The sequence below is a fragment of the Ranitomeya variabilis genome, chromosome 4, assembly GCF_051348905.1.
Source record: "Ranitomeya variabilis isolate aRanVar5 chromosome 4, aRanVar5.hap1, whole genome shotgun sequence".
Lineage (NCBI taxonomy): Eukaryota > Metazoa > Chordata > Amphibia > Anura > Dendrobatidae > Ranitomeya > Ranitomeya variabilis.
Genome location: NC_135235.1, coordinates 197,152,852 through 197,168,751, shown reverse-complemented (window position 1 = coordinate 197,168,751; position 15,900 = coordinate 197,152,852). Strand labels below are relative to the sequence as shown.

At 49.2% G+C, this 15,900-nt stretch overlaps 1 protein-coding gene across 7 annotated transcripts in view; it reads right to left on the bottom strand.

The window, feature by feature from the left end:
- Nucleotides 1–15,900, bottom strand: part of PTPRH (protein tyrosine phosphatase receptor type H) — a 212,314-nt gene that overhangs the window by 87,527 nt on the left and 108,887 nt on the right. For all 7 annotated transcript variants that reach the window (XM_077259547.1, XM_077259548.1, XM_077259549.1 and 4 more), the window contains exon 2: nucleotides 858–903. In XM_077259547.1, coding sequence (XP_077115662.1) covers nucleotides 858–903 — 46 coding nt within the window. The remainder of the gene's footprint in view (nucleotides 1–857; nucleotides 904–15,900) is intronic.

The following is a 15,900-nucleotide window of genomic DNA, read 5'->3' as shown; positions in this document are numbered from 1 at the left end:
GACACATAAGGTCAAGGTCATGGCCTGCAAATAGTCCGGATCTCAATCCAATGGAAAATCTTTGATGAAAGTTGAAGAAAATGCTCCATGACAAGGCTCCAACCTGCAAAGCTGATCTGGCAACAGCAATCAGAGAAAGTTGGAGCCAGATTGATGAAGAGTACTGTTTACACTCATTAAGTCCATACCTCAGAGACTAGTTATGTGTTGGAGTGTTTTTTCAATGGTTGGTTTTCATGATTCCATAATTTTTTCCCTCGGAATTGAGTGATTCCATAGTTTTTCCCTATGATTGCTCTATAACAGTAACCATTACTCACTACCACATTTTTTGTTCTTGATTTCTTTTAGTGTTTCTTAAAGCCAGAAAGTTGTCATTTGAAATGACTTTAGTTTTGTGCCATGTCTGTGATCTGCTTTGTTTCTACAAAATTAAACAACTGAATGAACATCCTCCAAGGCCGGTGATTCTATCATTTTTGCCAGGGGTTGTATAAGTTTCTATCCACTGATTGATGGAGGTCCCACTTGACAAAAAATGATAAGCGACTGGAAAAAAAAAAAAACTTTCTAACTTTTTTAGCAAATTAATGAACAGCATGCGCTATTTTAATGCATTTGGTGACATAAACATAAGCGAACTACAAAAGAGAAAAAAAGAAAAAAGAAAAAATACAAATCAGAACTTTGAGTTCTTTTTAAAAAAATATATTTAGCATAAAAACCTAATATAAATAAAAGGCAATGTTCTGATGACAGATTCCCATTAAGAAACCAAACCTGAGAAATCTGTCTAATTTCAAAAATACAAAAATTCCATGATAAGCGCACAACGCAGACAGTAAAATTATACTCACCACCCTGAGCCACAATTCTGTATGTACCCAGATAAAGGAGAAAGGTCTGTAAGAAAAAAAATAAAATCATATATAAAAAAGCACATTATAAACAGGTTTACATAGTATGTGCCAAAAGAGCAAAAAAACAAAACAAAATACAACAAAAACAAAAAGGAAGGTAAATGCCATCTCCAGCCTTTATGCTCGTCTCAGCACACGTCGTGAGACTAGAAGCCATAACCTTTTCATGGTAGTTGCCATACAGCCTGGAAAAGATATGGGGGCTGGTTATTTAGAACTAGCCCAATACTTGATACATATTAAAAAGTGGTATCATCTTTGTTCATCAGGAGTACACCACTTCCCAGCCTCTTGCTGGGGAAGCGACGCGCTCCTAATTGACACAACCGTGCCACTGTGCCCTCTAAAATACTGCAAGCTGTCGGTGGAGCTCAGGGACCAGATTCAGAGAACTAGCCAACTTTAGAGCAGCGCTCACAAGCTCTATAGTAAAAAGCTTGTAAGCGCTGCACTCCTTACCTAGGAGATCAGCCACTGCTTACAAATTGCAGCAGTGGACAGTAACTTGGGCAACAGAGCAATGTTGTGGTTAGAACTGTTTGTTTAGAACTGGAGTCCTGGGTTCAAATCCCACCGATGACAACATCTGCAAGGAGTTTGTATGTTCTCCCCGTCATTGGGTGGGTTTCCTTCCATATTCAAAAGACATACCGATAGGGAATCTAAATTGTGAGCCCTAATGGGGACAGTGCCGATAAAGACCTGTGGAATTAATGGAGCTATATAAGAGAGTAAAAAAATAAATGAATAAATAAAAAATAAAATTAAAAACCCCTATGTTCTTGACATCAGAATGTATTCCTAATAATAGGTAACTTGCTTGTTTTTCAATTGTATCACTTTAAAAAGATGAGATCACTCACCGCACACAATAACAGTAGTGAAAAAAGTAATTAGATTAAATTAATTTTCTTAGCTCACAATAATCCATGAATTACTTTTACACATGTGTAATATCAAACTGACCAGTAGGAGGCAACATTTCTCTCCCCAAAAAATTGAGAACCAGCCACAGTTTCATTCCCCTAGGATGCAGATTTCTTATATTCAGTTCTATATCAATATTTAGTCATTTCCCAAATTTTACATTGTTCTCAAAAGCAGTGAAACCTCCGATGCCTCATTCCTAAAAGCACATGGAATACAAGTTCCCCAGAGCAGAACGCGTCCCCACTGACCAGCTGTAAACTACTGCAATTTATGGACGGCGATGTCAAGGAGTAATTTGCAGCTGATGTTGTACTTAGCAGAAAATCACATTTCTATCACAGATTACGGTAACTTCTGCTAAAGTCGTTTCCCATTATTGTAAATACTGTGACATAGTTTAGGGCTACATTTCCTTGATTATTTTTTTTATTATTAAAAAACGTGAGTTTTTGGGGGATTTTTTTTTGTAGCAGCTTTGCTCCAAAAGTCTCCTAAAACATTAAGCTTTTTTAGACATTTTTGCAGCAGAAACTGAGCGGAAACTGCAGGTTTTTGAGGTTTTTAGGACAATTTGGAAAGTTTCCAGGCAGTGATTATGTGCACATGATCTTTTTTTTTTTTTTTTAAACTAAGGCCAACCCAAGGTTCTTCAAGATTTAAAAAATTTAAAAAAAAACTCAATTGTTTCCCGTTTCCCGTTTTTCTAAAGGATTTGACTGCAAGCTGTTTTTTTGGAGGGTTTTTTTAAAGTATTTTTTACAGTTTTTTTTTTTTTTTTTTTTAAAGGCGTTTTCTTTTTCACTCAGTTGAATAATGAAGAAACCGCTAGCATTTTTAAAGCAAAAACTATGGTAAAACTGGCCAAAAAAACCACGAGGTCGTCTTCCAATTATCTTTTGAGCTTTTCCATTGACTTGTATTGTAAAGTACAGAAGGTTTTAGAAATCCAAAGTGGTTCATAGATGTTCGAAAGCCTGAACATGAGCACAGCCAGTCGTTTTTACGTAGAAATGCTTAAGTTTGTTCTTTTGAGCATTTTCTGGTTTATACAGATGGTTTCCGTGGAGGAATCCGTCTAAAAAAGACAACATGTGAACATAGACAGTTTCTGCTCCAAAAACCTTCTAAAAAAATCCTCTGCGTGCCCATACCATTTAAAAAAAACTCATGAAAAACACTTGAAAAATTCTTCATTTCCACACCGAATCCACTTTGCTGTTCACATTTTAAAGTTTTTGAGCTTTTTATTTTTTCCTGAAGAGGTTTTGAAAAATGTTTGGTGGGAAAGAGTGCACATCACTTGAGGTGGATCCTCAATGAAACCTCTCAGGGTCGACCTTTTCAGGGTCGATTGCGACTATGTCAGTCTTGATGAGAGTTCTTCCACATTGTGCCGACATTGTTAAAAATTTGCGTAAAAGCTTTGATGAATCTTCTTCTTTGTTTTTGAATGTTTGAAAAAGTTCCACATAAACATGGCCTTACTCAACAGGAACCCAAATTTATTACATTAGCCTATTTCAGAGTATTTTGCTCCGACATTCACACTTTTGGCTGCCGTTACACAAAAATCAACACTTTGCGTCATGTCCTTCATGGAAATAGAAGACTCAAGCCCGGTTATGGTTTTAGATTTTTTTTAAATTTTTGGCAAAAAGGCATGGTACATGTGAATCTGAAACTTAATAGCTCTCATAAAAACAAACCCTGGAGTACTAAAGAAAATAAAAGACAGTGAAAAAGAGGGGATGCAGCTGCAGTATTTCTCCCTCAGAAGGAGAGAGCGAGAACCAGAGGTGTATCTAGCCTTTCCTGCAGCCGGGGCAAAGGATCAGTTTGGCACCCCTCCCCCCAAAAAAAAAACCTCCCCCATTTGAACCTTAACTCTATTGAAACTGTATGACCAAGCCAAGGTACATTCCTGAATCCCCATAATGTTAAAATAGGTACCAATAAAAGTAAAATTAATTGAGACATCAGTAGATTAAGTGTTTTGAATATCCATATTGAATCAGGAGCCCCATATAATCCTGCATAAAGGTTAATAATGGCCCCATAAGATGCTTCATACAGACACTTGCCCCATACAGTGCTGCACAAACGTTATGGCCCCATAAGATGCTCCATACAGACACTTGCCCCATATAGTGTTGCACAAACGTTATGGCCCCATAAGATGCCCCATACAGACTTGCCCCACTTGCTGTTGCTGCGATAAATGAAAAAAAAAAATCACATACTCACCTCTCCGTCGCTCAGGCCCCTGGCACTTTCAATATTCACCTGCTCCTCGTTCCAGCCGCCGCTCCATCTTCAGCACTGACGTTCAGGCAGAGGGCGCGCACTAACTATGTCACCGCGCCCTGTGCCCTCAGCGTCACTGCTGAAGACGGAGTGGCGTCGGAACAGGGAGCAGGTGAATATCGCGCTGCGCTCCCTCCCCTGTTATACTCACCTGCTCCTGGCGCGGTGCAGTCCCTGCTTCCCCGGCACCGGCAGCTTCTTCCTGTACTGAGTGGTCACCATTACCGCTCATTACAGTAATGAATATGCGGCTCCACCCCTATGGGAGGTGGAGCCGCATATTGATTACTGTAATGAGCGGTACCATGTGACCGCTCAGTACAGGATGAGGAGCCTCCTTGGACCGCCGCATCATCAGGCAGCCCGCTGGCGCCCCCCTGTCGGCTGCACCCGGGGCACATGCCTCGGCTGCCCCCCCTGGATACACCACTGGCAAGAACATGGCCAGACAATGGACCTTGTAGGTCTGAAACATGTTGCTTGGGAGCACAGCCGATATTTCTTTTCTGCCTTTTTTAATTTTTGTGCTAAGTTCAACCATTTTTTGTGCCTTTTATACTACTGGATCAATAAAGCTATTATTTTAGGACGATGTGAGTGCTGGCTGTCATGCCGTTCTGTCTGTTTCTGGTTTTCGGCATGACAATGCATATGTTTGCTTTAACCCTTTACTCTTTTCCCCCTAATTTGAGCTTTGATACTGTTGGCTGTTACCTGGAAGGAGCCTTCTCAGTTCCCTGCTCTGCTGCGCAGCCGTACATGGTGGTTAGGTCTTTTCTGCTTAGGACCATCCGCATGTGCGGTCCCTGGTTGCTGCTGTGAAGCTGTCCGCGGGTTGTGAGGTCATTTGCAGTTGGTGCATGACTTTCCACATGGGTCAGTGCATGCAGTCTCAGTCAGGTGCCCTGAGCCTCAGATCCTGCAATGATTGTGCTGTAATGGTTTCTGTTTGTGCTTAGGGAGTGCGCGGCCACACCTCCCCTGCTTTTATCAGGGTTAGTGTGTGTACTTGAAATGCTGTCCCCAGCCAATTGCTGAGGGGCAGCTTCTATATAAAGTTCCCCTGCCCTATGAGTGGGGTCTGAGCTTCTGTCAACGGTCAGCTGCAGCCGCAGATGCGGCCCAGCCCATAGACTCCCCCAAGCCGACCAACCTCAGAAGGCGTGGGGCGCGCGTCCCTCGGGGATGCAATATGGACCCTTTAAACTGCAGAGGGGGTCAGGCCTACCCGAACTAGGGGAGGGCAGAGACCGGGTTTCTGTGGCAGCTGAGCATGTGGAAAAGGAAAGAGACACGTAGGACTTGATTACACTGCACAACTTCAGGTATAGATTAAGTAAAGTTTACTAAAGTAAAGTCACACAGTACATAAACAAAACATGACGATGTCAGGCTCCCGATTTCACACCTCTAGAAGGGTACCACACAGTGGACCCCAAGGCACCAACGGATCACCGAGGCACACATAGGCAGGACATCAGGACCCAGGCAGGACGTCAGGGTACACGAGGACATCAGGGTACAGGCAAGACATCAGGATACAGACAGGATATCAGGACATCAGGACATCTGGACTCAGGAAAGATCTCAGGACATCAGGACACAGGCAGGGCATCAGGACACAGGATAGACATCTGGGACACTGGTGTGGCAGCCCAGGTCATCAGCTGGGACACTGGAGTGACAGCCCAGGTAATCAGTTACATCAGGACATCGGACACAGGAAGGACATCAGGATACAGGCAGGGCATCGGGACATCAGGAATACCGGATAGACATCTGGGACACTGGCGTGGCAGCCCAGGTCCTCGGCTGGGACACTGGCATGGCAGCCCAGGGAATCAGTTTCATCAGGACATAGGACACAGGAAGGACAACAGGACGTCAGGGAACATGAGGTCATCAGGATACAAACAGGACCATCAGGGTACAGACAGGACATCAGCACATCTGGACCCAGGGTCACTGGCAGACATCAGACAGGAGTCGTTCGGTTCCGGACATCCGACACTACCTACAGGCACCACCAGTCATAAGGCTCCAAGCTCCAGGCAGCGGTCATCAGGTTCCAGACTGTGGTCGTCAGGCTCCGGGCATTGGACCTAGGAAGGAACTCAAGCGTGATGGTGCAAGCACCGCCATACTGGACATGAGCCAGACGGCGTTAACACCGCATGGTAGTCAGAGCACAGAGTAGCAGATGCTCAGCAGAAACACCGGTTTCAAGAGATTCAAAGTCACTGGGAGTGAAGCTCCAGATGCAGAGGGATTCCAGGACATAGTTGGAGCGCCCCCACTGTCGCAGGGCCAAGGGGTACCCGGTACCGGGCCTCTCTGTCTCGGTTCTGGGATTGTCACGGTGGCTAGACCCGGTCCGTGACCCTGCTAAGGGGCGTCCAATGACAGGTGTGGATGGTGGTGTGCGGTGCAGGTCGCGATGAATAACGAGGACACAAGGTTGCAGTCTCTTTACCTCTTTACTGAAGGTTTCGAGATACTCAATCCAGAGCACTGTTAACAGGGCTGTCTGAGACCGGCCGGTCCAAAGGCACATCCGGAGTTCCCTTAACAGGTGGGAATCAGTGTATACCTTCTAGCGCCTGTGTGTTGTAGTCCTTCCCTGCTGAGCTCACGGGATAGTCCTCACAACTGTTGTGTCTGACTCTGATGTTCGTTCTCTCCGTCCCCCAGATGATATGGTTAGGACACACCTGTATGACGGGGTAGGCCTGGAGTTCTTCCGGGACCCTAGAGTCGCCCCTCTCCCACAGCTGCCTCCGTTGTCTGCTTAGGTGTTTAAGTGAGATAGCCAACCTATGATTGGCTGTCCTGCCGTGGTTTGAAGTAATGCTTAGAGTCTCTTACTTGCGTTCCGACCACCGACTTTGCGCCTCAGAAGGATGTTGCCTCGGTCTTACAGCACGACTCTTTCTGGTCCTATCACCTCTTTGCTGTTTTCCCGTTTCTCACTCTTCACAATAAACCTTGCTTCTTGTCCTTTCTTAGCAATCTGCCAGGATCCCATCCCTGACAGGTCCTCTCTCTAGCTCTTCCCAGTTACTTCTCACTATCTTCCTGTCCAACCCCCAGTTTTACCAGAGTGTGAGGAGTGGCCTACTAGGTAGAACCACTCCCCCTGGTGGCCGGAGTGTGAAGTGTAGTGTGTGTGATACCTGGTCAGGTGAACTCCTTTAGTGCAATCAGACGTAACATCACTCCCCTTAGTGGTAGAGCGACATTACTGCAACGACCAGGACTCTGGGGCGCTGCATAATCACAGCAGACAAAGTTCAGACAGGTTCAGGTACAGGATCAAGGATTCGGGCCTGGATATACCGCCTCCAGGACAGGCACCAGAACAGGACACAACAGGAATCAAGGCAAGGACTTTGGTACCAAAACATAGACAGGAGAGGTGCAGGAACACAAAACACACATCGCAAAGTTCAGGAGCTTTGTGAGTAGCTCAGGCCCCACCTATAGGGCAGGGGAACTATATATAGGAGCTACCTCTCAGCAATTGGCTGGGGACAGCATTTCCAGTACACACACTAACCCTGATAAAAGCAGGGGAGGTGTGGCCACGCACGCCCTAAGCACAAACAGAAACTATTACAGCACAATCAGTGCAGGATCTGAGGCTCAGGGCACCTAACTGAGACTGCATGCACTGACCCACGTGGAAAGTCATGCACCAGCTGCAAATGACCTCACAACCCACAGACAGCTTTAACAGCAGCAACCAGGGACCACACATGCGTATGGTCCTAAGCAGAAAAAACCTAACCACCATGTACGGCTGCGCAGCAGAGCAGGGAACTGAGAAGGCTCTTTCCAGGTAACAGCCAACAGTATCCCAGCTCAAATTAGGGGGAAAAGAGTAAAGGGTTAAAGCAAACATATGCATTGTCATGCCGAAAACCAGAAACAGACAGAACGGCATGACATTGGCTATCGTTTGGACGGTTACCAAAATAATAGTGTCATCCACGTGAGCCGTTAACAGTGCCTTCAGCAGGATCGGTTTATTCGTGACAGCCAAGTTGACCATTCACAGTAACAGTGCAGCGCCCCAGAGTCCTGGTCGTTGCAGTAACGTCGCTCTGCCGCTAAGGGGAGTGATGTTGCGTCTGATTGCAATAAGGGAGTTCACTTGACCAGGTATCACACACTAGACTTCACACTCCGGCCACCAGGGGGGGTGGTTCTATCTAGTAGGCCACTCTCCACACTCTGGTAAAACTGGGGGTTGGACAACAAGACGGAGAGAAGTAACTGGGGAGAGCTAGAGAGAGGACCTGTCAGGGATGGGATCCTGGCAGACTCCTAGTAGACCCACGCAACAAGTGAGCAACGGGAATACAGCAAAGAGGCAATAGGACCAGAAGGAGTTGTGCTGAAAGATCGAGGCAACATCCTTCTGAGGCGCAAACAGTCGGTGGCCGGAACGCCGAGAAAGTAAGAGACTTTAAGCATTACTTCAAACCACGGCAGGACAGCCAATTATAGGTTGGCTGTCTCATAAAAACACCTAAGCAGACAACGGAGGCAGCTGTGGTAGAGGGGCGACTCTAGAGTCCCGGAAGAACTCCAGGCCTACCCCGTCAAACGGGTGCGTCCTGCCATATCATCTGGGGGACGGAGAGAGAACGAACATCAGAGGCAGACAGAATTAGTTGTGAGGACTATCCCGGGTGCTCAGCAGGGAATGACTACAACACATAGGCGCTAGCAGGTAGACGCTGATTCTCACCTGTCAAAGGAACTCCTAATGTGCCTTTGGACCGGCTGGTCTCAGACAGCCCGGTTAACAGTGCTCTGGATTGGCTAACTCGAAGCCTTCAGTAAATAGGTAAAGAGACTGCAACCTGGTGTTCTCGTTATTTACTGCGACCTGCACCGCACCACTACAACATCATCACCATCCGCACCTTTCATTGGGCGCCCCTCAGCAGGGTCACGGATCGGGTCTAGCCACCGTGACAACCCCAGAGCAGAGACTCAGAGGCCCGGTACCGGGTACCCCTTGGCCCTGCGGCAGTGGGGGCGCTACAACTTGGCGTCACGAACAGGATTTACTTAAGCCTGAAGAATCAGGTCATGTGTGCCTTGGAACTGTGATTTATTGTGCTTGGACTGTGACTTATTGCAAGGACTGTGCATTGTTATTGCGCCAAGAGTTCCCGCCACAATTCGCCATCGCCACGAACGGGGGGGAGGAGCCTTAGCTTCGTGGGCGGAACCGGCCAAAAAGAAGCGCGGAACGAGAAAACGCAGTAAGGTGCCAACCCCGGAAGAGGAACTCCGACCTCCAGCAGGTTAGTGGGAGGAAGGGACAGCCATGTCTGAGTTAGGGGAAGCGGAGGCGGCGGTCGCAGCCGTGAACGCAGAGGCAGCTCCGGTTCCCTTAGCGGACGTAGCCGCGGCCCTAATACCACCACCGGGGGCCGCAGAGCCCGCTGCCCCCATCAACCAGTCGGACACTGCCGCTACCACAAAGGCCATAATGCCCTTCTCTATGCCATACCTGCCCGGAGCGGCCTGGCTCCCGTGATACTCCGGGGAGTCGCACACCTTAACGGATTTTAAAGAGGGAATCTGCAGCCTGCTCGAGTTCTATCCCCTGACGGAGCCACAGAAGGTTCATATGATAATCGGCCAACTTTTCGGGGCGGCTCTGAGGGAAGTGAAGTCCTGGCCTGCCGCGGATAAGGGAACTGCGCAGCAGGTTTTTGCAAAGCTTAAAGCCACCTTTGATACCCGCACTGCTACAGAAATTAAACTGACTTTCTATGGATGCAAACAGAGACCGCAGGATAGCTTACGGGACTATGCCCTTAATCTCCAGGAGGCGCTGCGGGCCATTAAGCAGAGTGACCCCGACAGCATGCAGGATGAGGATAAACTCCTGAAGGAGCGGTTCATTGAGGGGCTCCTGTGCAGTCACCAACGGGGCCAATTGCACTTCTTGGCCATGCAAAATCCAGACTTGACTTTTGCGCAATTCAAGGATAAAGCTATCCAGGCATTGCAGGAGCGACAGCCCAGCCGTGCAGTGCCTCCCAGGCGTCCCGCTCTCACATACCACTAGGAGGTGGCGTCAGATGCCCCAGTCGCCACCGAGGCCGATGCCCAGAGCCTAGAGGACGACTCCCCTGCAGGACTCCGCCTCCAGATGCAGGAACTGACCAAGAGCGTTGCTGCCCTGGCCCGGACGGTGCAGTCCCTACAGGAGGCCCCCAAGGAGAAGATCCAGCTGGCCTCCAGACCAGAGGATGTCTCTTGGATGCGACAGAGGAGGACTCCGCCGAACAGAGGCCGGGACGACGATCGCTTCCATCGGGACAGACGACCCATCTGCCGCCGCTGTCATCAGGTGGGCCACCTTGCAAGGTACTGTCCTTTAAACGAGCAACCCCTGGGGCAAAGGGCCAACCCCCAGGAGTAGGACGATCAGGCCCGCAGCATTGGAGAGCCAAATACATTGGAGGGCGACCAGTTCTTCCTGTATTGGTTGACGGTATCCCCATGAACGCTTTGCTGGACACCGGTTCTCAGGTGACGACTATTCCTTACATGCTTTATAAACGGTATTGGGAGGACACCGATATTACTCGTGGCCCCGATGACGATTTCACCATAATAGCCAGTAATGGTCAGCCATTGCCACAAGTGGGGTATAAAGAGGTCACCATCAAGGTGGGGCGGGTGGAATTGAAAGCCCAAGGGATTGTAATTGTTGATATTGACCGCCGAGAATGTAATCCCATGATGACTATCGGTACTAATGTTATAGAAAATTGTCTTGCAGAAGTTATTGTTTTGTTGCAACAGGTAGCAGAAACCGCTGGCCACAGTGAACAATGCGCAAAAAGAAATCAGAGCTCTGATGCAGAGACAGCAGGTAGAGCTGACTGGTGGTGAGATTGGTCGTGTCACTGTGAGTGATTCAAACCCCATCACGATACCCCCCAGGAGTGAGATGTTAATATGGTGTCGGGCAGCCATAGGCCTCAGGGGTAAGGACTACCAGGCCTTGGTAGAACCCGTATACTCAGACAATAGGCCTACTATCCTGACAGCCCGGGGGGTGGTCGACGTCCGCCAAGGGAGGGTGCCCGTACGTGTCCTCAATTGTGGGGAGGAAGAGGTTCACCTCACCAAGTATGCCACGCTCGCCAAACTGTTCTTTGTCAATAATAGTGTGATACAGACACCTGAACCCTTGGTCCCGTCAAGCGTGGTGGAGGACAACAGTTCTGCAGGGCACTCGAAAGATTGGTGTCGGGAATTGCATGTGGGCACTGACTCCACCCCCGCCCATCAGAAACAGGGGGCCTACAGGGTGGTTCACGAGTACGAGCAAGTATTCAGCAAACACCCCTTAGATTTTGGACAGGTGAAAGGGATCCAACATCACATCCCCACGGGAGATCACCGACCCATAAAAGAGAGATATCGCCCTGTACCCCCAGCTCATTACCAGTGTGCCAAAGACATGTTACGAGAAATGAAGGAGGCTGGGGTGGTGAGAGACAGTTGTAGCCCCTGGGCAGCCCCATTAGTCCTTGTTAAAAAGAAGGATGGTACAATGAGGATGTGTGTTGATTACAGGCAGTTGAATCGCGTTACACATAAGGAAGCATACCCACTGCCCAGGATAGAGGAGTCTCTGGCTGCCTTAAAATCTGCTAACTACTTCTCTACCTTAGATCTCACCAGTGGGTACTGGCAGGTTCCCGTGGTGGAGGCGGACAAAGAGAAGACAGCCTTCACGACACCGATGGGTCTCTGCGAATTTAACTACATGCCCTTCGGATTGTGCAATGCCCTGGGGACGTTTCAGAGGATGATGGAGTGCTGCCTGGGGCACAAGAACTTTGAAACCGTACTGCTGTATTTGGATGATGTCATTGTCTTCTCTAAGACCTACGAAGACCATCTGAAGCACCTGGCTGAGGTGTTTGAAGCCCTGTCCAACTTTGGCTTAAAGGTGAAACCGTCCAAATGTCATCTGCTGAAACCAAAAGTGCAGTACCTGGGCCATGTGGTGAGCGCCGAAGGAGTGGCCCCTGACCCCGACAAGGTCACGGTGATCCAGGACTGGCCAAAGCCCAGCAACCTCCACAAAGTCCGGCAGTTCCTCGGGCTGGTAGGCTATTACCGGAGGTTCATTAAGGACTTCAAGAAGGCCGCGCCCTTGCAAAACCTGTTGGTGGGCCAATCAAAGAAGACCAAGGGGAGGAACACCCCATTTGATTGGAACGAGGGGCTGGAGGGATCCTTCACTTGCTTAAAGTCGGCACTGACGGGAGAAGAGGTACTGGCCTACCCCGAATACGACCAACCGTTTGTGCTGTACACGGATGCCAGCAATGTAGGATTGGGAGCCGTGCTGTCCCAGGTCCAGAAAGGCAAGGAGAGGGTAATCGCTTATGCCAGCAGGAAACTTCGTCCCACAGAAAGGAACCCTGACAACTACAGTTCCTTTAAGTTGGAATTCCTTGCCATCGTCTGGGCAGTGACAGAGAGGTTCAAACACTACATGGCCTCAGCGAAATTCACCGTCTTCACGGATAACAATCCGCTAACGCATCTGGATACCGCCAAACTCGGGGCCTTAGAACAGCGGTGGATGGCCCGGCTGTCCAACTATGACTTCACCATCAAGTACCGGGCAGGACGCAAGAATGCAAATGCCGATGCCTTGTCTCGAATGCCCAATTTGTCAGAAACGGGGGAAGATCCGGAGGCACTTGAAGAGGTGGAGCTGCCTGCATTCCATTGCCCCAAAGCCACTCAGAACTCCCATCATGTGAAGAACAGGCACAAGAACCAACCGGATGCCACGCTGAATCCCCTGCCCCATCACGGATGGGCGGAGACCCAGGATGGTGACCCCGCGGTCCGTCGGGTGAAAGAGCTCTTGACGCAGGCAGGGTTGCATCCCGGCCCAGATGATCTACAGGAGACCCAACAGCTGTGGAAGGGGTGAAGCAAACTGTTTATCCATGATGGCAAGCTGTGCCGGAGAAGCATCGACCCACGTACTCACGAATTGGTATGGCAGATAGTAGTGCCAAGGCAAGATGCGCCCATGGTTCTAGGAGCCTACCGCGATGGAGCCGGACACTTCGGGTGGAAGAAGCTGGAGAGGCTACTCCGAGGGAGGTTCTATTGGATTGGCATGAAGAGAGCCATTGAGAAGTGGTGTCGAGAGTGCGGTCCATGTAGCCTACGCAGGAGGGATCGTGGCAGCCAACGGGCTCCCTTGCAGCCTATCATCACCAGGCGGCCGCTCGAACTGGTCGCGCTGGACCATGTGAAGCTGACACCTAGCCGGTCAGGCTATGTCTACGCTCTTACCATTGTGGATCACTACTCCAGATTTTTGGTGGTTGTGCCTGTCAAGGATCTAACGGCCAGGACGGCCGCCAAGGCTTTCCAGCAGTACTTTTGTAGGCCCCATGGCTACCCGGAGAAGGTACTGACCGATCAGGGACCAGCATTCGAAGCGGAGGTGTTCCAAGAGTTCTGCCAACTGTACGGGTGTAAGAAGATCAGAACCACACCATACCATCCCCAAACCAATGGGATGTGCGAAAAGATGAACCAGGTGGTGATCGACTTACTAAAGACCTTGCCCGTAGAGGAACGGAACCTGTGGCCAACGAAGTTGCCTGACTTGGTGGACATATATAATCACATCCCAGTAAATTCCACCAACTGCACTCCAGCATACCTAATGCGAGGAAGGTCTAGCAAGTTACCCGTTGATCTGGACATGGGGTCCTAACCCCCGAAGACACATCGCCAGATGCCGATTGGGATACCGAGAGGCGGCAAAGGTACCGCAAGGTACAAGAGTGCGTGGAAAGAAGCCGTGCTCAGGCCAGGCAAAAACAGGAATGGGACTACAACCAGCATGCCCCTGCAATTCCTTTGCCACCTGGTGAGCACGTACTCAAACGAAAGAGGAGGCTACACAAACTCGACGACCAATGGGAAGCAGAACCGTATACCGTCCTGCCATCCGATTTTGACAACACAAAGGTTTGCCTCATCAGCAAGGATGGAGGGGAGACCTCGACGGTGGTATCCAGAGACCACCTTAAAGCCTGCCCTGATAAGCTGAGAGCGAGGGAAATGGATCCAGGAACCTCCCCACCTATAGAAAAGGAGAAGATGATCCACACTGTCCTTGGTGACTTTCCCCAGTCCTGGACTCAGATAAATCAGGCCATCGTGGTACCTGTTCTAACGTTCCACCAGCCGAACCCACCAGAAACAATGGTGGTACCAGATCATCCGGCCCCGCAGCCTCAACAAGCCCTACCTGAAGATGCTGTGCCGACCGTTGAACTGGCAAATCCTCCCTCTGCTATCGGCGAGCCTGCCGTACCCACTGTTGCTGGCAGCAGCCCTGAGAGCTCCAGCCTGCCAGTGCTACCCAGACTCACTAGAAGTGTAGCTAGAAGGCAGTGCACTACACCAGCGGTAGCAAGCATATTGGGCCCTGTTAGGCCAGTAGCAACCCCTGCGCTGTGAAGGTCTACGCGCAGCACTCAGAACCAAACTCCCCTCCGCTACAAAACTTGGAGGTATTAATGAGGGCTGCTATTTAGTTGAAAATGTTTGAGTGCATATCTTTTGTTACAGGTTTTAAAATGGACAACAGAGTAATGGACAGTGAATTGCTCTAAAAACTTCTAAAAGGGGACCCCTTTGTTTACCCGGGGTCCCCGCAGTTTCAACCACTGAACTGAGAGTCATAAACTGTGCATGACCTAACTTTCGCAACGTTCAAGAGTCCTCACCTCCCATAGAGGGAAGCACTGTTATGTTTAATTATTTATAATCTTTCAAAATGTTGTGTGTTTTCTGTTAACATGTATTGTTGTTCTTATTTTCCCAGTCCGGGAGTACTGGATTTAACCGGGGGGGATTGCAGCGCCCCAGAGTCCTGGTCGTTGCAATAACGTCGCTCTGCCGCTAAGGGGAGTGATGTTGCATCTGATTGCAATAAAGGAGTTCACTTGACCAGGTATCACACACTAGACTTCACACTCCGGCCACCAGGGGGGGTGGTTCTATCTAGTAGGCCACTCTCCACACTCTGGTAAAACTGGGGGTTGGACAACAAGACGGAGAGAAGTAACTGGGGAGAGCTAGAGAGAGGACCTGTCAGGGATGGGATCCTGGCAGACTCCTAGTAGACCCACGCAACAAGTGAGCAACGGGAATACAGCAAAGAGGCAATAGGACCAGAAGGAGTTGTGCTGAAAGATCGAGGCAACATCCTTCTGAGGCGCAAACAGTCGGTGGCCGGAACGCCGAGAAAGTAAGAGACTTTAAGCATTACTTCAAACCACGGCAGGACAGCCAATTATAGGTTGGCTGTCTCATAAAAACACCTAAGTAGACAACGGAGGCAGCTGTGGGAGAGGGGTGACTCTAGAGTCCCGGAAGAACTCCAGGCCTACCCCGTCAAACAGGTGCGTCCTGCCATATCATCTGGGGGATGGAGAGAGAACGAACATCAGAGGCAGACAGAATTAGTTGTGAGGACTATCCCGCGTGCTCAGCAGGGAATGACTACAACACATAGGCGCTAGCAGGTAGACGCTGATTCTCACCTGTCAAAGGAACTCCTAATGTGCCTTTGGACCAGCCGGTCTCAGACAGCCCGGTTAACAGTGCTCTGGATTGGCTAACTCGAAGCCTTCAGTAAATAGGTAAAGAGACT